The 21,829-nt window shown below is 45.4% G+C and overlaps 1 protein-coding gene across 1 annotated transcript; it reads left to right on the forward strand.

Annotated features, from left to right (window-relative positions):
* The first annotated feature begins 9,678 nt into the window (after nucleotides 1-9,678).
* On the forward strand, nucleotides 9,679-16,450 carry LOC310759502 (cysteine-rich venom protein triflin-like). The gene is made up of 5 exons (XM_083606818.1): nucleotides 9,679-9,747; nucleotides 12,243-12,388; nucleotides 14,661-14,755; nucleotides 14,840-14,928; nucleotides 15,789-16,450. The coding sequence occupies exons 2-5, from the start codon at nucleotides 12,284-12,286 to the stop codon at nucleotides 15,797-15,799; spliced, it is 300 nt and encodes a 99-aa protein (XP_083462944.1). The 5' UTR covers nucleotides 9,679-9,747; nucleotides 12,243-12,283; the 3' UTR covers nucleotides 15,800-16,450.
* Nucleotides 16,451-21,829: the final 5,379 nt, after the last annotated feature.

The raw sequence follows: 21,829 nt of genomic DNA on the forward strand, positions 1-21,829 counted from the left end.
TGCAAGTTTAGAAACACATGACTAGAATGAATCAGTGCCCTTCTTTCTTTAGACATGCATGTGAATCCTTCCCATACTATGCTTTAGATCCCTGTTGTAATTTCTTAATAACTCTAAACGGGCAGTAGTGTATCCAAAACAGAAACAGAGGGTAGCAGGAAACAAAAGTGGTCACACTCTTTCTAAGTTAAGCTTTGATTCACATGTTTGAGTGTGTGTGTGTGGTTTTCATGGTGAGTGATCCACTGCCATCTGGTGAGATGTTAACTGGAAACTCATCCTCTTCTGCTACATGAAGCTGGGGGGAAACATTTCCTCTGATGCAAAACACAATTATGGAGAAGGTCCCTGACAACCTCTCCATTTCCCAAGCTGAAGATGGTTGTTTGCACAGTGAATGGAAGATCAGCCCTGAGAAGCATCTCTGTGATTCAATGCAAGCACGACATCTGGAGGAGAAGGCTGGGGTTGGGAATGGACCATGGTGTGCTCAGAGGTGTGGCTTTGCCACCAACTGCACAAATATGGCCCAGCCCCTTCTGGAGCTAACCAACCACCTCAATATGTCCATTGTTTTCAGTATAGGAAAGGCATGCAACCACATAAGTGGCTGGAGGGGGTTGTATATGACCCCTAGGCAAAAAGGTTTTGGTAGGAGTGGGCATTTGCCTCTGGGTGAGGAGTTGAAGGTTCAAATTTGGATTATTCTTGAAATAACCTGAGTAATGGTTCAGTTGAGTATATTTCCAGGGGGGTGAGAAAGAGAGCAGGAATTGGCCTACTTCAACTCCTACAAGCTAATATTGTTCTATAGTGGGGATTAGGGTCAGGAGGATGTGTACCAAAAACAGTTCTCTTTCCAGATCTATAAAGAGTGATAGGAAGGTAAAGGGACATTTCCCCCTCTTTCCCACTCCAGAATTGTCCCCCACTTGCTATGTGGCAATAATCAGACCCCATTTTGAACCCCTAATAGTATCATAGCCAAGAAAGATTTCAAGAAGATGGGAGAGAGAGAGAGAGATCCTTTCCCAGCTCCTGAAACCTTCCACCTCAACATGAGCACCTCCACAGCACTTCAAAATCCCTGTTCTTAGGCTAGTTAGAGGCCTGAGCAGGATTCATATAATTTATGTTCCCATTTGGTATTTTGAAATTCTGTTCACTGTAGAAAAACTGTGGTTGGTGAATATAATTGAATTTTTGTGCGGCATCTTAATATAACTCAAAAGCAAACAAAATCTATAGACCATCAAAGTTGAGCTGGCAGCATATCAGCCACATACTTCCTAAGAAAATACAAGACTTTAAGGAAATGCAGCTTGATGCTGAATATTGTTTTTTGCAGTACTCATTTACAAAGCAGGAAGTCTTCCTGCTATATACTGTATATAAATACACCGCCCCATTGCAATTTAGATGTAACTGCTGCAGCCTTTCCAAGTACCCCAAAGGAACTGCAAAAGGTAATGTAAAAAAGCCTTTATTTAGGGGGAGAAATAGAAGAAAATCTGCTTCTTAAAGCAATGGTCTGCCAATGGCTTTTAAATTTCCTATATAATTTCATTATTCCAGTTCCATCTTAATTTCTTAAGTTTATGTTTGGCATGTCTATATGTGTTGCTGGTATACTGATTTTAATCTGAAAGAATGTTCCATTGACTTGGGGCTTCGTTATCACCTTTATGTCCTCCCAAATCCTTTGTATTCCATGTGGTGATGGATTCTTATAAATCTGCTTGTATAATGAAACTGAAAGTTACCGTATTTTTCGCCCTATAGGACGCACCGTCCCATAAGGTGCACCTAGTTTTTTTGGGGGGGGGAAAGGGGAAAAAAATTATTTTTCCCCCCCCCCAGGCGCAGGGCTGGGGCGGGGGAAGCCCGAGCTTCCCCCAACCCCAGCCCCCAGAACAGGCAACTCTCCGCAAGCCGTGGGAGCCCGGCGCCGGGGGCTTGTGGAGAGCTGCGCAAAGCTCGAAGCCTGGGCGCGCTGAGCTCAGCACGCCCAGGCTTCGGCATTCAGGCAACTCTCCACAAGCCGCGGGAGCCCAGCCCCGGGCTCTCACCGCTTGCGGAGAGCTGCGTGAAGCCTGGAGAGTGAGAGTGGTCGGTGCGCACCGACCCCTCTCGCTCTCCAGGCTTCAGTGAAAGCCTGCATTCGCCCCATAGGACGCACACACATTTCCCCTTCATTTTTGGAGGGGAAAAAGTAAATCCTATAAGGCGAAAAATACGGTATTTCAGTTGAGCTTTCTCCTCCGTACTTGCATATTGCAACCAGAGACCTGCCTGCAGGAGCTATATGGCATGGCTGCTCCAGCAGCCTGGCTCTTCCCAATCACTGGGCTTTAAGAATGGGGCGCCTTATTTGAACTAGCTATCTTTTCATAAATCCAGATTATGGAAAGCTTTATCACTATCACCCAACTCCCCCCACCCTTGCCTGAGGCTGGGCTCTGGAGTCATTGGGCTGGGCAGAGGGCCCACTTCTGCTTGTTCTGCTGCTGAATGGGAACAAACATCAACTGGGTTTTCTGCAGACTGGCGTTTGCTCCGATTCAGTGGTAAACACCAGGTTTTCCCATGGGAGGCAGTGAGGAAAACGAAAAGCCGCTCAGTCCTGTGCTCTCTAAGGTCGGAACAAGCAGAAGTGTGGACAAGCAAAAAGTGATATTTGTACTTTCCAAGTGCAGACATTATTAGGAGTTTAGAGGAACTGAACCTGCTTGTGAAAACCATCAGAGATCGCAAAGAAAGGAATTTATGATAACAACAAGAAGAGAAAGGAAGTAACAAAGGACTATCCGGATCAAACTGGACAGAACTGTCTAATTAATGCAGTAAGACAAGTGATAGTTTTGGACTCGAGCTGAGCTTGATGTATGGGTATTCCACCCCCCCCCAAAAAAAATTGGCTGTATAATTTGGAATTAATGCGATATGGATAATGTGATGTGATTGGCCTGTTAATAAAAATTATATTTAAAAAAAGGAGTTTAGAGGAACTGGGGGCTCAACCACACTTCCTCTTGCTCCGTGCTTCCTAGGCAAAGGTCCCGGCTTTTCAGGCATGTGTCCAAGTGGGAGGTTTGTTGTTGTTGTCCTGGTGTTTTCCTTGGGAAAACATATGTTTTCCCACTGAATCGGAGCAAATGACAATCAGGCTTTCTGCGCCTCAGAGTTCCTGAGCCTAGAAAGTGTGGAGCAAAGCTAAGTGTGGATGAGTTCTAAGATAAGTAACCGCTTACACAGTCTTTCCCAAGACAACCTTCAGATTCCTTTTGATCATTTCATTGGGGGACTCTAATTACTAAGCAAGTTGCATAATGTCTAAATATTGTTATTTTCCTTCAACAATCTATGATTGTTTTCTCTCTCTTTTTCCCATTTAATGTTCCTATACATTTTACATTCTGTAACTTTTTATTTGTGGTCAACTATAAATAAACAATATTAGTATCTCCTATCCCTAAATATAATATAAATATAAATGTTAAGACCATATTCACAGAATACAATCTTCCTGGGCTGCATGTGATCGCCGAAGAAGAAGAAAATATAACAATATTTCATGTATATTTCTATACTGAATTTCTGTACTGTATATTTCTAACTGAATTTTCTGTTGATAGAAAAACATAGTCAGCTGTGGTCAAAGATGTTTACTTCATTATTCTTGCTATCAGAAGGGTTTTCCAGAAAAGACAGTTGATTGGTGACTTGATAATGTTGGATGTGTCCTCAGAGCATGGCAAAATTTTGTATGAATCCACCTCAAGGATTCCCTTCTAAGCATACTTACTATGAAGCTGGTCCTGTTGAATTCAGTGGGATTTGCTTCTAAATACAGACTTGCATTAGATGTCAAAAAACAAAAGGTTCTAATCACATTTGCTCATTGTTTTTGCTTCCCCAGAAATGCTTCTTCCAGCTGTACTGCTGCCATTGGCTGCTATGCTGCAACAGTCCCTAGGAGAGGCAAGTCTCTTTAAGATTATAAATCTTAGTCTACATCTGTCAGGCATGGCTTGGTCAGGGATCTGCAGTTACTTTGCGTTCCAGACTACACTTCCGTGTTTCTTACTGATCTTAACACTATTTCTTTGCAATTTTCAAAGATTTAAGAATGTGTAAGAGAGGTGGTAGAAGGCATGAAAGTAAGAGGAAAGATACCCAAGCGATTCTTGCAGGCTTTTTCAGTAGCATAGCTGTGAGGACATCATTTACTCTGAGGCAGTAATTTTTCTAACTTTCTGCCTCTGGGGAACTGTTCCCACATCCACTTGTCTGAGTCCTTGGTCATCCTCTGCCAAAGAACCTCAGCACATCACAAAGGATCCTAGGCCCTGCAAATTCACTTCCTGCAAATTCACTTCCTGAAGCATCCTCCTCTGCCTTGCTTCACAGCCCTAGGGAGAGTTCAGTTCTCTCCTTTATATGACTTGTCCTCATATGCAGCTGGGTTGGGTTAGATTTCTAGTGATACAGACTCTGCAGGGGTCGGCAAACTATGGTCCGAGGGCCGGATCCGGCCCAATTGCCCTCAGGATCTGGCCTGCGGATGGTCCGTGCCTCTCTGGAGCCAGCTGCTTGTCCCTCCGCCTCCATCTCTGCCGCTAGCCTCTGCTGCTCACAAGGGCAGGCACAGGAGCCATGGTTGGCAGAGTGCAGTGCCTTTCTGGAGCTAGTCAGCCCTTGCGCCAGCAGCACCATAGGTAAGTGGGGAGGGGAGGGGCTGGGGGAGAGAGGGGGAGAAAGAGAAGCCCCCTCCACCTGGTGTGCGTGCACGCATGCATGGTCCGGCCCGCCACAAGGTCTGGGGGAATGGTAAACTGCCCCCCAAAAGTTTGCTGACTCCTGATACAGACAATATCAAAGATGAGGATTAAGCATTCTGTTGCATGTCGAAGTCCTAAGACACCCCCCCCCCAAATAACAGACACATCACACAGAATTTTTGTTTAAGGTTTTTGGCATAATTTTGGCCACAACTTTATTAACATACATGGATGTGAGTCAGTGGCGTAGCGTGGGTTGTCAGCACCCGGGGCAAGGCAAGTAATTTGCGCCCCCTAACCCGTGGATTTGTGCCCCTAACCCTAACCCCCAGATGTTGCGCCCAGTGCGGCCGGCTCCCCCTGCACCCCCCACGCCACGCCACTGATGTGAGTGGTTGCTTAGGCATTGGTTAGGACTATCTGTCCCCCGCCCAGGGACAGAACTGACTTCCGGACACCAATGAAAGTCAGTAAGGGAAAGCAATATTGGGGAGAAAATGGAGCTGGTCACCAGACCCGCACCTCTCCCCAAATGCTCCCAGGGGCTTGCGTGGCCCAAGCCCCACGCCAGGGATTCGGATGAAAGCATGGTGAACCCCTGGATTCCTTTAACGGAATTCCCTTGCAGCAGCAGCATTGGAGGGCCAGGCATAGCCAATCCTTACCCATCCACCAACCAATTCCTAACCACAACCTTACAAGTTGTGACGATTTGCTACGCAGTAGGCAAAAACCACATGGCACCAGCCAATCAGCCAAATGGACAAAATTCCTACCAGGCCCCTGCCCCAAAAGCAGATGACCCCATGACAGGCATAGCAAGGTCAACACACAAGACCCAAAATAAGGGAGGGTGGGCGGCTGATCCATTGCACACAGCAAAAGTGAAAGCTCCCATGCTGCGTGCATTGCTTAAAAAACCTCTGTTCCCACCCCCAAAATGGCAACATCAATTTTACCCCAGCAACACAAACTACCAATCCCTGCTAGAGACCATCTATCCTAACCCGCCCGGCAACAGGGGTAGCTTGGCTGGCCCCAACCGCAACACGTGTTCTCTTTTAATGAGAACATGCTTTGTGTTCTAATGATACATCAACTATGTTGCTGCATTTTAGGCTCATGACAAATGGAAGTGTAATTTTTCAAATCTTAAGAAATCTCTGACACACTCCCCCCCCCTTTAATGTCAGCAACCCCAAGTGACTGAGATCAATGAGAAGCTGCAGATGGAAATTACTGAACATATCAATAATCTTAGGAGGGAGGTGATACCTTCTGCCAGCAACATGCTGAAAATGGTAAGTCCTCACTGTGGCATTGCAAGCAAAGCTTCTTTCCTCCTCTCTTCCATTTTATGGCGTTTGGGACTTAAGTTTGGAAACAGGAGATAATGGACACTGAGCATGTGACATGTTCTCAAACCCAGAGGCCCTGTCAGCTAGGCATGGATTGATCTCAGGGTGACGTGCTTATCCCATATGGGGCACTGTTAGGAATTAAAGCATCACCAGGCACTCATTGAATATTCAAAAGCTTTCCTTGCGGAACAGATGATAAAAGTAGAATATGCAAAACATATGCTTATACAAGCACAGCTCCCACTTTCAGCTTTGTGCTCAGCCTGTACTTTATTATATAGGCCACGCAGGTACTTTAAGAAATCCAGCATCTGTTTCAGTCTTTCTCTCTGCTCCACTCAGAGAGCCCATTTACTGCTGCACTGCACTCTCTCTTTCTGCATTTAGAGAGACCTCTCTATCTTCTTCATTCAGAGAAGGAGCATTAACATTGTCCTGCTGGCAACGTTCAGAGAAAATTCGAAACCCTTCTCTCACCACAGTGTTTATAGCAGCTTCCTAACACTGTGTCCTAACACTGTTGATCCAGTCAAAACACAAAGTGCTTTCTGTAAACACACAGCAGTATTCATTTTTGTGTTTCCATTTCTGCAAATTAAACTACTATACTTAACACACTAGCCAGGATGAATGCATGGGGCGAAGTCATGCATGTAGCCCAGCAAGTGTCGTCCTCTTTTTCTACAAAGTGAGTGGGAACACAACCCAGACACCTTGGGCACATGATGCAAGTCACACAAGGAGCAGTGTAGGGTTAGCAGCATGTAAAGCGGTATGTGTGTAGCACAGCAGATCTGAGCTTGCTCTGCATCCAAAACTATCCCCCTCTATATATTACAATAAAAAGTTTGTGAATGTTTATTCAAAACTTGCCAAAAAAGTCCAGTTCATTTTGTTGCTTCTTCAAATATTTCATAAAAGGTTCCCATTCGTCTTTGAAGTCACAGTTATCCTTATCACGTAGTTTGTGTGTCAGTTTTACCAGTTCTTTCGTCGGGATTTCCTCATTCTTCCATCCTTGTGCTATTAAGACTTGCTGCCGTTGTCGCATACATAAAAATATTTTTTAATTTCTTTGGCAGGTCTTTCCCCACTATCCCTAATAAGAAAGCTTCAGGCTTTATCACAAATGTTAAATGGAACATTTTCTTTAGCTCATTGTATATCATTTCCCAAAACATTTTGATTTTACTGCAATACCACCACATATGGTAAAAAGTCCTTTCTTTTTCCTTGCATTTCCAGCATAAGTTTGAGCCAGTTTTGTACATTTTCCTTAATTGTACTGGTGTTATGTACCATCTATACATCAGTTTCATGTAATTTTCTCTTAATAGAGAACAATTGGTAAATTTTAAATCAATTTTCCATAACCTTTCCCAATCTTCCAGCAAAATATTGTGCCAGCCTTAACAATCTTGATAGCAGATTCACCAGTGTGCTGTGGACGGAGGTTCACTGTTTTATGAAACTTTAATCCCCAAACAGCCTTTGAGGTTCCAATTTCTGCTTCTGTCCCCATGATGCAGCTTTTTATTGGAGACGTGTGTGAGCCGGATGAAAGCTGTAAAACTGACTGTGCAGGTCGATGCGGCCCCCTGCTCTGCTGTGTGGGGCAATGAACCTGCATTTAGGGTGCTTAATTCTCTTCCACTAAAATAAGTGTGACTTCAAAGCCTCAACTGTATCACGCTCAGCGAAATTATAAAATGATTGGGGTTTAAGCGGTTTAAGGGAAAGGACCTGCCTCCTATCTTCATTCAGTAAAAAGGTAAAAGTAAAGGACCACTGACAGTTAAGTCCGGTCGCGAATGACTCTGGGGTTGCGGCGCTCATCCCCATGGCCGAGGGAGCTGACGTTTGCCCACAGGCAGTTTTTCTGGGTCGTGTGGCCAGCATGACTAAGCCGCTTCTGGCGAAACCAGAGCAGTGCACGGAAACGCCGTTTACCTTCCCGCCGGAGCGGTACCTATTTATCTACTTGCACTTTGACGTGCTTTCAAACTGCTAGGTTGGCAGGAGCTGGGACTGAGCAACGGGAGCTCACCCCATCGCGGGGATTTGAACCGCCGACCTTCTGATCGGCAAGCCCTAGGCTCTGTGGTTTAGACCACAGCGCCACCCGCGTCCCTCTTCATTCAGCATTTGGTGCTTAATGATTTGATTCCAGTCCAGCAAGGGGGGAGGTGAATCCATGTGGGGCTTCCATGTATGCATCCCAGCTGAATAGGGACCCCCATAGCACTGGCAGAGGAAGGGGGGTGCAGTGAGTGTGGCCTACCCCAGGTGTCATCCCTGAGGGGGGTGACATCGCTGTCCTGCCCCTGGGACGCTTACCCCGCCCCCGGGTGCACAGCATGTGCACCGCTCCAGGTGCCGGAGCAGCTAGCTCCACCTCTGCCCCACAGGTACCAATGGGTACAAGTGGGGTTCCCCTCTCCAACTCTGCAGCCAGATCTGTGCAACCCCACATTTTAAAAAAGAAAGAAAGCTAATCTCCTGCTTTTGAAGGAGAGCTGCGAGTACAGATCCAATCCCCGTTCCCCATCAGTTGCCTGACTGGTAGGATTTTCCCTGTCGCGTGGGAGCATGTGTCCAGGCTTTCTCTGCAGCCTGCCAGTTTCAGCAGATATGGGGCTATTCCTTTTGCGGCTGCTAAGCTGTGCTATTCCTCACCCACAGAGTTGATCTGGCACCGTCACTGTACAATGGAACCTCTACTTACAGACGTAATCCATTCCGGAGGTCCGTCCGTAAGTTGATCCAGGTCGCTGGTAGAAGCGTCGTTGTGCGCAGGCGCATTCGGTGACAGCGTGCTTCTGCGCATGTGCGCAAACGGCAGAAGCTGCTTCTGCGCGTGTGTGAATCATGGCAAACCCGGTATTTACTTCTGGGTTTGCCATGGTCGCAACTTGAATCGGGCCCAAGTAGAGGCGGTCGTAAGTAGAAGTTCTACTATATAGCTTTCATCTTATGCTGAAGACACACCTCAGATAAGATATATTTTAGAACCCACACTATTCTTCCGATTGTAAATTGTTTAAACCTATTTTAGTATGTACTGTGTTTTTTACACACGGGTGCTGCTGTGGTCTAAACCACAGAGCCTAGGGCTTGCCGATCAGAAGGTTGGCAGTTCGAATCCCCTGTGACGGGGTGAGCTCCCGTTGCTCGGTCCCTGCTCCTGCCCACCTAGCAGTTTGAAAGCACATCAAAGTGCAAGTAGATAAATAGGTACCGCTCCGGCGGGAAGGTAAACAGTGTTTCCGTGTGCTGCTCTGGTTCGCCAGAAGCAGCTTAGTCATGCTGGCCACATGACCCGGAAGCTGAATGCCAGCTCGCTTCCGCAACCCCAGAGTCGGCCACGACTGGACCTATGGGTCAGGGGTCCTTTACCTTTACCTTTAACCTGCCCTGGGACCTTACAGCTAAGAGTGGGAAATAAATCTTATAAATAGTAGTGGTAGTAGTAGTAATGTATTCTCTCTCTCTCTCTCTTGTTTACTTTGAAAAGACATGGAGTGAGAAGGCTGCTGCTAGTGCTAAAAAACATGCTTCAAAATGTCAATTTAGAAACAGTCCCGAAGAGGACCGAAAATTGGGTGGTAAGTCAACTAAACATCTCTTTTATACTTTCTAAATAAAAAGTCCATGGAGTTTTCTTGGCAGGGATCCTGGAGTGGCTTGCCGGTTCCTGCTCCAGGTAGATCACGTTTAGTCAAAACTCTCCACTATGACCTGTCTGTTTTGGGTGGCCCTGCACTGCATAGCTCATAGCTTCTCTGAGTTATTCAAGCCCCTTTGCCACAACAAGGCAGTGATCCATGAAGGAGTACTCTGGTCCATGGGGTCACGAAGAGTCGGACATGACTAAACAACAAATAAAAAGTGTGCTAGCCACCAAGGGGAAACAGTTCTTTGGAGGGGGAGATTTTGAGCAGAAAATGGCCTGAGGGAGAAAGGGGAAGCAACCCCCCTCACAGTAGCTCCTCAATGGCAGGCAGTTACATACCTCCTCACAAGTCACATAGAGTTTCATCCTATGTTCAGGAGGGAGACAAGGGCTGTGTCCCCACTGGGTGTTAATGCATACTGAGCAGGGGACAGATCTGGTTTTTGCACAATTTTGTGCACCTCCCTCCACACATGAGCATTTTCAGTGTTATGCTTCTAAAATAAATCCCAGTGTTTCATCTCCTCAATTCCAATGACTACTCACTGCCCCCCAGAAGTTCCAGAAATCTGGATCCAAACATAGGCATGTTTGCTAATGAGACATTTGGACTTCTAGTTTGGTCCTCAGTAACAAAGAAACGAGCTTCTAGCTTCTGGTGTTCTGATCCATGAATGCCAAGACATTGGAATGATTGAGAAGAGCTTGGGTAATGGCATCCCCTCCCACACATAATGGTATTTTTAATGGCATTTAATCAAACATGTGGCCGCCGTTTAAATACATTAGGTTACTATTTATTAGGTGTGTACACAGGGGGAAAAATCAGTTTGGTTCCAGTCTCAGTACTTTAGAAAGGAGTCCAATTCCTCTTAGATGGATTCAGGGAACAATTTCGGATTGAGTCAAAGGCTTGCTTTGGTGAAACTTTGGGGCAGCTATCAAGCCGCCGGGAAACAATCAAGACAACATGAGATCCCATTAAATAGCTAGAGAGACTCCAAGTTTGCTCAGCTTGGGTGGGCTCTGATGGTGCAACCTTGGCTTTTGAATCTCTGAAGCACTCTCAAGCTGTGGGTCCAGCCAGCTCCACTTTGGATCATTTTGGGCAGGACCGGCACCATTTGGGGGGAGGTTCAAATACCGCCAAAGCAGGAGGCTGCAATTTGGTATTTGGGCTTCATCCAAAGTGGATGCATATCTCTACAACAAACTTAGTTGGTCTCTAAGGTGCTACTGGACAATTTTATTTTAGTCTACAATATATGTAACTTTTGGCTATGGTCTATGGCTGTGTGTGCATTGAAACACAGCTAGCTCATTCTTTCAGTTCAGATTGAAGTCAGTTGAGAGGTGAGGGACACATTAAAATGCAGTACAGTGGTACCTCTGGTTACGAACTTAATTCGTTCTGGAGGTCAGTTCTTAACCTGAAACTGTTCTTAACCTGAAGCACCACTTTAGCTAATGGGGCCTCCTGCTGCTGCCGCGCCGCTGGAGCACGATTTCTGTTCTCATCCTGAAACCAAGTTCTTAACCCGAGGTACTATTTCTGGGTTAGCAGAGTCTGTAACCTGAAGCGTATGTAACCTGAAGCATATGTAACCTGAGGTAGCACTGTATTTCATAAATGCAGCAGGATAAATATGGATTGCAGTCATGTGTATAAAGGTAAAGATAAAGGGACCCCTGGCCAATAGGTCCAGTCGTGGCCGACTCTGGGGTTGCGGCGCTCATCTCGCTTTATTGGCCGAGGGAGCTGGCATTCAGCTTCCGGGTCATATGGCCAGCATGACTAAGCCGCTTCTGGCGAACCAGAGCAGCGCACAGAAACACTGTTTACCTTCCCGCTGGAGCGGTACCTATTTATCTACTTGCACTTTGACGTGCTTTCGAACTGCTAGGTTGGCAGGAGCAGGGACGGAGCAACAGGAGCTCACCCTGTCACGGGGATTCGAACCGCCGACCTTCTGATCAGCAAGTCCTAGGCTCTGTAGTTTAACCCACAGCACCACCCGCATCCCAGTCATGTGTATACCCCTTCCCAAACCAGGGATGCAAATGCACTGGAATCAGAGTAAACACACACGCAACCAAAATGTCTGTACATGTCCAAATTCTAGGGTCAGCTTTGTGGCTAATCTTAATGAATCTGCGTCAAGCAAAACAGAGGGCTCATCCAGACTTGGGCTTATCGTGTGCCTAGAAAGCTGGATCCAAGCATTTTCCTGCTTGTCCTTTCTAAGCATGGGCTCAAGCGGTTTTGCCATTGCCCCAGGAAAACCCCCACTTTAGCAATAAATAAGAGAAAATCTGATTGATGTTTGCTCTGATTCAGCGGTAAAGATCAGGTGAGGGGCGGGGTGGGGGTGCATGGGCAAGCCCGGATGAGCCCAGAGTTTGCAACGACATTCCTTCTTCTTGCAGATGTGACCTGCAGTGAGAATCTGTCGCAAACAGAGACCGCCATGCCCTGGGGAGACTTGATTGAAGCCTGGGCCAGCGCACAGCAGTACTTCAAGTTCGGCAGTTTGCCAGGTGATGGGGAAGGAAGCATTCTTAGCTATACTCAGGTACAAACAGAAACACCCAATGAATCTAGGATGCAAGACGGTCTTTTGGGAATAAAAATAATGTACAGAATATTTGTTGTTTGAGTAATGATTCTGTTATTCTACCTGTGTGAAGCTTTGGTAATATGCGTAGGCTGTGAACTATGTTCTGTTCGTGCTATGCCATTTGGCCCTCTCTGTGGGGGGCACAGGGGGGCAGGAGGGCTCTGAGAGCCGGGCCACCAGCAGAAGCAGCAGGCTGGTTTCCTACACTTTGCTTCATAATAATAATAATAATAATAATTTATTTATACCCCACACATCTGGCTGAGTTTCCACAGCCACTCTGGGCGGCTCCCAATCAAGTGTTAAAAACAATACAGCATTAAATATAAAAAGCTTCCCTGAACAGGGCTGCCTTCAGATGTCTTTTGAAGATAGGATAGCTGCTTATTTCCTTCAGATCTGAAGGGAGGGTGTTCCACAGGGTGGGCACCACTACCGAGAAGGCCCTCTGTCTGGTTCCCTGTAACCTCACTTCTCGCAATGAGGGAACCTCCAGAAGGCCCTTGGTGCTGGACCTCAGTGTCCGGGCAGAACGATGGGGGTGGAGATGCTCCTTCAGGTATACAGGACCGAGGCCATTTGGGGCTTTAAAGGTCAGCACCAACACTTTGAACTCTGCTCGGAAACGTACTGGGAGCCAATGTGGGTCTTTCAGGACTGTCTTGGTGGCCACTCCCGGTCACCAGCCTAGCTTCCACATTCCTGTTTTAAACAGTGACACTAAGGGGCATAATTATCTCTGTTTTACTGATACAGTTGTTTGTCTATGGTTCTGTTTGGTTCTGTTTTCTGATGGTCACCAATATGGCTTTTTCATTTTATTTTTAAGCTGAAATACATATTTCTCCCATGGGACTAACTAATACATTTTTAGTTTTGCTTTACATGCTCTTCCATATCAGTGATTGGGTGACAGTTTTCCGTTTCCCCCTCTTCTGTGTTTGATGCAGAGAGGACCACTCCCTGCCCTTTACCAACAATCGTGGTGTTCCCATCCACATTCAGCCAGCCACCACTGCTTAAGCACGCTGCATGCTTCTCCCTCCCTCCCCTCTACAGAATCACAGAATTGTAGAGTTGGAAGGGACACTGAGGGTCATCTAGTCAATCTCAACAAAAGCATCCATGGCAGATGGCCATTCAACCTTGCCTTATGCAAGATTTATTTTTAGTCATGATTTATTCATTTTTCCAAATCTTTGGTCTTTTCTCTCAAACTGCAACATATCACAATTACGGCATGTTGGATTTTTCATCTTTCAAATTCCAAAAATGAGGTGTGCTAAAAAGTTGTATCGTGACTTGGGAATTCAAAAGATATTTGGGTTAAATTAAGATAATTTAGTTTTGATTGGGAAGTAAAATGTGTGTGAAATTGCATAGAAATTGTTAAAAAAAAAGATTGCCTGCTTGCAGTTATTATTCCTATATTCTCTCTCTCATTCATAGATAGATAGATAGATACACACACACACACACACACACACACACACACACACTTATTTTTATTACTTGACATTACTTGACATTTTCAGAACATAAAATTAAAATCTCTTGGTTTTTTAAAAGCAATTTACGTGCTTCTTCATCAAATGTAGACTTACCAAGCTAAATGTTGTCCAATAAGAAAAATAATAGCAACTTTGAATTCCTCACACCCAAAAACATATTTTTAAGATCCCTCACTGAATAAATTTGCAAAAAGTAAGTTTCATCCCATAAAACGAGGCACCCTAAATTTTCCACATGACTCCCAATTCCCATCAAATCACCACCTTTCCTTCCTTCCTTCCTTCCTTTTTGTCTCAACAAAGAAACATTACTTAATATTTTAAACCCTATATCCGAGAACTTTAATGGCAAGGATATTTTCTTCCTTGCAGAATGGATTTGGCAGTTGAGAATCAGATGTGTTGCTCTGTTGTGTATCTAAAGAAGTGTGATAGTTTTATATGTACGCAGAGATGGAAACAGTGTAAATGTTTAGGACTGAAAATGCATATTTTCTAGGGCTTACCTTAGAAAATGGCCTCCGGGCAGGAAAAAATGGCTCCCTTTGTAAATATCTGGGGAAACCCGGGCATATGGAACCCATATTGGAAATGGGGTTTTTTTTTGCCTTTTCAAGTGCAGAAAGTTTATCTTTTCATATCTTAAAGTGCTCAGTGTTCAAATGTAATTCTGTATGGTTTCCTGGTTTGATGTGTTTCCCCTCTTATGCTCATAGCTCATTTGGTACAGTTCACATGAAGTTGGATGTGCGCTTGTTCACTGCCCAGAAAGTGCCTCTCCTTATTTCTACCTGTGCCACTTCTGCCCTGGGTAACTATCAGTTTTGAATACAGTGTTCTTAATTTTCCCTCCATGAGAGCCCACATTTCATGCTCTATGGCTCTGTGATTTCAGCGGGGACATAAAAGGCAAACTAGCAGAACCCTACAAAGAAGGCCCATCGTGCGAAGCGTGCCCAGACAACTGTGAGGATAAACTGTGCAGTAAGTTACTTATATAAAGCAATTTCTCTGGACTCTGAAATTTGTGTTAGATATAGTTAAGCACTCCAGAAACTTTTGTGAATGGAAGGCTAGTGGTCTTTCTAAGAGGCATCTATAGCTGTCTCACCACCCGGTGCTGAGAGCTGCCTTGGGGACTGAATCCCAGCATTTATTTACTGCCACAAATAAGGCTTTATTCGGAATAGACTTTGCAGGGGAGCAGAACTCTAAGCAAGGCCCTTTGGGAGATCATTGCGAATGACCAAATTTCCTAAAATAAACTGGGCCTCTTGACCAGTTAATAAAATAATAATAATAATAATAATAATAATAATAATAATAATAATAATAATAATTATACCCCGCCCATCTGCCTGGGTTTCCCCAGCCACTCTGGGCAGCTTCCAGCAGAATATTAAAATACAATGATTCATCAAATATTAAAAGTTTCCCTAAACAGGGCTGCCTTCAGATGTCTTTTAAAAATAGGATAGTTGCCTATTTCCTTGACATCTGATGGGAGGGCGTTCCACAGGGCCGGCACCACTACCGAGAAGGCCCTCTGTCTGGTTCCCTGTAACCTCACTCCTCGCAGTGAGGGAACCAGCAGAAGACCCTCAGCGCTGGACCTCAGTGTCCGGGCTGAACGATGGAGGTTAAGACTTCTTTAGGTAATTAGTGACCGTCAGTGCCAACGCTGACATAAAATAGTTTGCATGAAAAAGGATAAATCACCCGGACTGTTGCAGGACTGAAGTCACAGAGTCAAGAGATAGATAAATGGCAGATAAAAGGAGGTGTGTTTTGCTTTCTGTTTCTCCTTTTGAATCTAACTTTTCTTTCTGTTTGTTCTATTTCAGCCAACCCATGAAGGCCTGTTGATTTTTACGACCGCTGTAAGGAAATGCTAAAACACTTCAAATGTAGTGCGGGAATATTGGCTGAATATTGCCAAGCTAGTTGTCACTGCCACACAGAAATTATTTAACATGTACACATGAGTACCACAAGGTTAATTTTCAGAGGGTCATTCTTTCATTCTTCACCGAAAAGCATGGAAACTCAGCATTAAAAAGAAACTCCCCCCTCTAAAACTGGTGCATTTGCATGCTATTGATTTTTTAAAAAGAGCATTTGCAGGAATTGTTTGCAAAAAAAGTGACAAAAATATGTCAACCTCTGTGTTCACTTTGGGTTTAGTTTTATTTTATTTTTTTAAAAAACTATTATGTTTTAGAGAATGCTTCGAATACTTCAAAGCTAAATGTTTGAATATTGCAAATATTGCAAATATATTCACTCTCTACCCATCACATTCTAACGTTGCGTTATATTTCAGTTCCCCACAAACAGTTTAGAATCTTGTTAAATAAGCTAGAAATTTGTTGTATAACTGCTTCAGATTGTGATTGTAATCATCAGGTGGTATGCTGTAGAACTCAACTTAAGTATAGCATTCCTATTTATTTTATGTTTAAAATCAGAAAGTGGCTGCAATAAACTTTTAAACAAACTATTAGACATTCATTATTAAGTTTAATTTCCTTCTCTCATAGCTTTTCATCGGCTGTAAAAAATGATAGTAATCTTGCAAAATAAATGTATTCTCAAACTTCACTAATGGCTGTCAAAGATCGCTCTTAATTCCCTACTTTTTAAGAACAAAGAATCAAGCATGGGTAAAATCCTGCAGCTAATTAAATGCCAAGCGATGGTATGAGTTATTAGGAGCATAGGGTAAAGACTGGACCATTAGGTCCAGTCGTGACCGACTCTGGGGTTGTGGCACTCATCTCGCTTTACTGGCCGAGGGAGCCGGCATACAGCTTCCGGGTCAAGTGGCCAGCATGACTAAGCCGCTTGTGGCGAACCAGAGCAGCACACGGAAACGCCGTTTACCTTCCCACCGGAGCGGTACCTATTTATCTACTTGCACTTTGATGTGCTTTTGAACTGCTAGGTTGGCAGGAGCAAGGACCAAGCAACGGGAGCTCACCCCGTCGCAGGGATTCAAACCTCTGTCCTTCTGATCAGCAAGTCCTAGGCTCTGTGGTTTAACCCACTGCGCCATCCACATCCCCTATTAGGAGCGTGCTGAGTGCCAAATCAAAGAAAAATGGGCCAGAATGGGGCACCATTGCAGCAGTTCTTTAGGGGCTAGGACTTACTCTCAATGTCTTGGTGTTTATGGCCCCAGGCACAACTGGAACTCAGACAGGAAGAAAGAAACCACATGAAACTCATGGTGGGATGCAAAGAAGCCATAAATATTATTGGCTACAACTTCCTAACTGACAAATTACAAACACAAATCATCAGGTCCAGATTGCATTGACCTGAGAACTCAGGTTTGAAACGGTTGATCTTCTAACAAAAATATGTAACTTGTCCCTAACATCATACCTGAGGATTGGAAAGTGGTCAATGTAACACCAATTATTAGAGCAAATGTGGGAAGGGTGTGGATCCTGGAAATCATGGCAGTTAGCCATGTCCTGTGGAAACTAGTGGAGAGTATTGTTAAGAACAAAAGAACCCCAAGCATATAGAAGAGCAAGACTTGCTGAAGTAGAACCAAGGTCTTACTCACCTTTTAGAGTTGTTTGAGAGTGTCAAGACAGAGGTGATCCACTTAGCATTGTGCATTTAGCCTTCAAAAAGCTTTCAACAAGGTCTCCCAGAGAAGGGATGTGGAAAGCAGAGTCCTCCAAAAGTTGGAACTGGGACCTGTGCTTCTTAACTTGTTTGTTAATGTTCTTGAGTTAGAACAGGCATCCCCAACCTGCGGCCCTCCAGATGTTCTGGCCTACAACTCCCATGATCCCTAGCTAACAGGACCAGTGGTCAGGAATGATGGGAACTGTAGTCCAAAACATCTGGAGGGCCGAAGGTTGGGGATGCCTGAGTTAGAAGTTACTAGTGAGGTAGACAACTTTGCTTTCCAGTTTAGAAAAAAGTAAGGAAGGTAGTGGCTGATAACATTTTGGCTTGGTAGGGTTGCAGTTTTTAACCTCGATTTTTTCATTACAAAAGGACTTGTGTACCCAGGCACAGAAATCCCCACATAACCTGACTTTATTATTAAGGAATATACAAAACCCAAAACTGTTGGCCAAATGTTATACCATAATGTTATTGATTACAGATGCAAGAGGTTTGGCATGGGCATTGGGTACAATCATTAACGGCCAGCCCGTCTGCTGGCAGTGCGTGAAGTGCTCGACCTTTTGTGAGGAGGTCCTATGACGTACAGTGGTACCTCTGGATACGCACAGCTCTGTTGTGTATCCTTCGGGTTACGCACGTGGCAAACCCAGAGGTATTTTTCTGGGTTTTGCTGCGCGCGCATGCACAAAAGCACTCTACCGCACTGCACACATGTGCAGAACAGGCACCTCTGGTTGCGAATCCCTTGGGATCTGACCGGAGCTCCGGAACGGATCCCGTGCGCAACTGGAGGTACCAATGTATATCAAATAGGACCATCCTGATGGGACTGCTGATGGAAGGAGACCTATGGCCCAGCCCCCACCTGGGCGTCCAGACAGAAGCACCTCCTCCCAGACACTTTTAACAGGATACACCTTTCTTTGGAGGGGCAGGCAGAGTCTACAACCTCCCTTCCAACCGACCAACGCTAAGGTCAACCCAATGCCAAAGTTGAAACAATTGCTATGAGGTTGGCAAAATCCCCAGGTTGGACCAATTTAGTCTAGTTCTGTGACCAATGATGTCGCTAGCAAAGTCAACCCAATACAAGCAAGGCAATATGGAAAGAGAGGGAGATTTGACAAGGAACTGCTGCAGAGGGTGGAGGGGGCTGTGGGGTGGCCCTGGGCACATTTTTTGAGAGGGCTCAAGGAGGGCGCCCAAATCACAGGCTCCCTCATCACAGCCAGAGCTGCAGGGAGGGAAGCCGTGCCTGAGCTGAGCCTTTGGGGCTTAGCGCCAGCATGTGAGGCAGCCATGAAGGCCGCTTCCTCACCCAACACTGCCAGCTGGCTGTAGTGCCGGTCCCAGGTCAGGCCGTCATTTTGACATCACACAAATATTGACTAAAACACATTTGTGAGAGATTAAAAATGCCTTATCCAGAAAGCAACATTTCGGCAGGACAGGGGAATCTCCTGATTATGCAGATTTTTTTCAATGAATCCAGGGACACTTTTCAACTTCCTACTAAATAGATAGGGACGCGGGTGGTGCTGTGGGTAAAACCTCAGTGCCTAGGACTTGCTGATCGCAAGGTTGGCGGTTCGAATCCCCGCGGTGGGGTGAGCTCCCGTCTTTCGGTCCCAGCTCCTGCCCACCTAGCAGTTCGAAAGCACCCCTAAGTGCAAGTAGATAAATAGGTACCGCTTTATAGCGGGAAGGTAAACGGCGTTTCCGTGTGCGGCACTGGTGCTGGCTCGCCAGCTGCAGCTTTGTCACGCTGGCCACGTGACCCGGAAGTGTCTTCGGACGGCGCCGGCTCCCGGCCTCTTGAGCGAGATGAGCACGCAACCCTAGAGTCGGTCACAACTGGCCCGTACGGGCAGGGGTACCTTTACCTTTACCTTACTAAATAGATGGATTTTGTCAGGGGACTGATTTGTAAATCCAGGGACTGTCCCCAGGAAATGGGGACGTCTGGTAACTTTAATCTACACAGAGCATACAAGGGTAGAATAAAGTTTGATTTCTAGACAGGGGAGGATACCAGCTAGTCATGAGTTTCTAAGATTGTAGTTAAAATTTACTACTGTAACCGTTATCTGAAACAAATGGAGTATGCATTGAACAAAGCACTTGTTATCTTTCTACTTCAGATTATCATTACCATTACCATTACCATTACCATTACCATCAGATTATCAGATTACCATTGTTCGCTATGATGTGGATGCCTTAACTGACAAAATAAAACTACCTCAGAAAAACCCCTTTGGTGCCCCATGGTCTGACTCAGTAGAAGGCAGCTTATGTTGCCCATGTGCTGCTGCCCTGGGAGCCATGAAGGGCATTCAGGGCAGTCAGGCAAGCCTCTTATTGCTTCTTAATACATCCTTTGTGCGTCCAGTACGTCCAGAAAATCCACCAACGTTGGGAACGGAATGCTCAACTGAGCAACCATTTGCTGTTGGTTTGTAGTTAAAAAACAGCTTCAGCTTATCTTTCAAGGGCAATGGTGCCCAACCACAAATATTAAAAGTACTCTGCATGTCAGCCTTATACGTCGAGATTGATTTATAAGATTGCACATGGATTACAGCAAGTAGATAGCAACAAGTTTTTCTCCCTTTCTCATAATACTAGAAGTGTCCAATAAAACTTCACACAGAGCACAGATAAGCTATGGGATATAAGCTATGGAATGGACATAGTGTGATGACCACCAACCTGGAGGGCTTCCAAAGAGGATTAGACAAATTCATGGAGGGGTGAGACAGCAGAAGCCAGTAAAGCAGTGTGGGCATTGCTCTCCTGGCTTTCCAGTGCAGTTGTCACTGCCGATAGCCATGAGGTGGAGGGAAGAGGCATGGGAAGGTACAGTGTGTGGAGGCAAAGTGCGGATCTAAAACTCCAGTGAGAGCCAGTGTGGTGTAGTGGTTAAGAGTGGTAGTCTTGTAATCTGGTGAACCGGGTTCGCTTCCCCGCTTCTCCACCTGCAGCTGCTGGGTGACCTTGGGCCAGTCACACTTCTCTGAAATCTCTCAGCCTCACTCACCTCACAGAGTGTTTGTTGTGGGGGAGGAAGGGAAAGGAGAATGTTAGCCGCTTTGAGATTCCTTAGGGTAGTGATAAAGTGGGATATCAAATCCAAACAATTCTTCTTCTCTTCTACCCATAGGACTACTCTATGCTGGGAAGTTGCCTCCCCAGCAACTGTGAAGATCGGACACTGAGCTAAATGGGCCTTGTTGTAAAGACTTCTCTAGAACATTAGCTCCTCGATTAAAATGGCTGTGGCCTGAATCCTGTCCAGGACAGACAAAAGCAGATGCAGTCTGAATAGTGATGCCTCCCAGCTGACCAGAAAAGTCAGGTCAGCAAAACACTAGTTGTGTGACCATGAACTGCAGCACGTACAACTGCACCCTTGAAATTGTCTCGTACTGTCTGGTTGAAACTAAATAGAGCAGTCATGTGATTACAGATAATTTATCTGACTAATAATCTTTTTCTAACCGATTAATCAAGTAACCAGTCTACTTGATTTATTTTATCCCCTGTGCAGTTTAATATTTACATGAAACATCAGCATGAGGCCAGTTGAGTATGGATGTCATCAGTATGCAGATGGCATCCAATTTGATTTCACTTCTCAGCAAACCCAGGGAAGGCAATTGCGATGTTTAATCAGTGCCTGGCTATGGCAATGGCTTCAATGAGAGGCTCAGCCCCAAGAAGACTGGGATCTCTGAGTGAGTGGAGGGTGTTCAACCTAAGCTGGAAGGGGCTGAACTCCTTCTAAAGCACCAAGTTAATAGTTTGCCGGTGCTCCTTGATCCATCTTTGTTACAAGATGGTTTAAGTGGTCTCTGTGGCACAAAGCACCTTCTACCTGCTTAGGTAGGCATGGCAGCTACAACCCTCACAGGAAAAGGTCACCTGGCTTCTTTTATGGTAATCTCCCATTTGGACTACAGTACTGTACTTGTGGGACGCGGGTGGCGCTGTGGTCTAAACCACTGAGCCTAGGGCTTGCTGATCAGAAGGAACAAATGTCAATCAGCCTTTCTGCAGATTGGCGTTCGTTCCAATTCAATGGTAAACAGGGGGTTTTCTCAAGGAAAATGGCAGGACAAACATAAAGCTGCTCAGACCTATGGTTAGAAAGCTCAGAAGAAGAGGAAAATCTCTCAGACCCATTTTTCGAGGACGGGGCAAGCAGAATTGTGGACGAGCCCTTCAGGTACTG

This window comes from Podarcis filfolensis, assembly GCF_964270895.1.
Source record: "Podarcis filfolensis genome assembly, chromosome: 3".
Taxonomy (NCBI): Eukaryota; Metazoa; Chordata; class Lepidosauria; order Squamata; family Lacertidae; genus Podarcis; species Podarcis filfolensis.

Coding starts and splice junctions, on each gene's coding strand:
- LOC310759502 (XM_083606818.1), top strand. CDS start 12,284: ATGCCCTGGGGAGACTTGATTGAAGCCTGGGCCAGCGCACAGCAGTAC. Junction 12,389..14,660: donor GCATTCTTAGCTATACTCAG/GTACAAACAGAA, acceptor TTATGCTCATAG/CTCATTTGGTACAGTTCACA. Junction 14,756..14,839: donor CTGTGCCACTTCTGCCCTGG/GTAACTATCAGT, acceptor CTGTGATTTCAG/CGGGGACATAAAAGGCAAAC.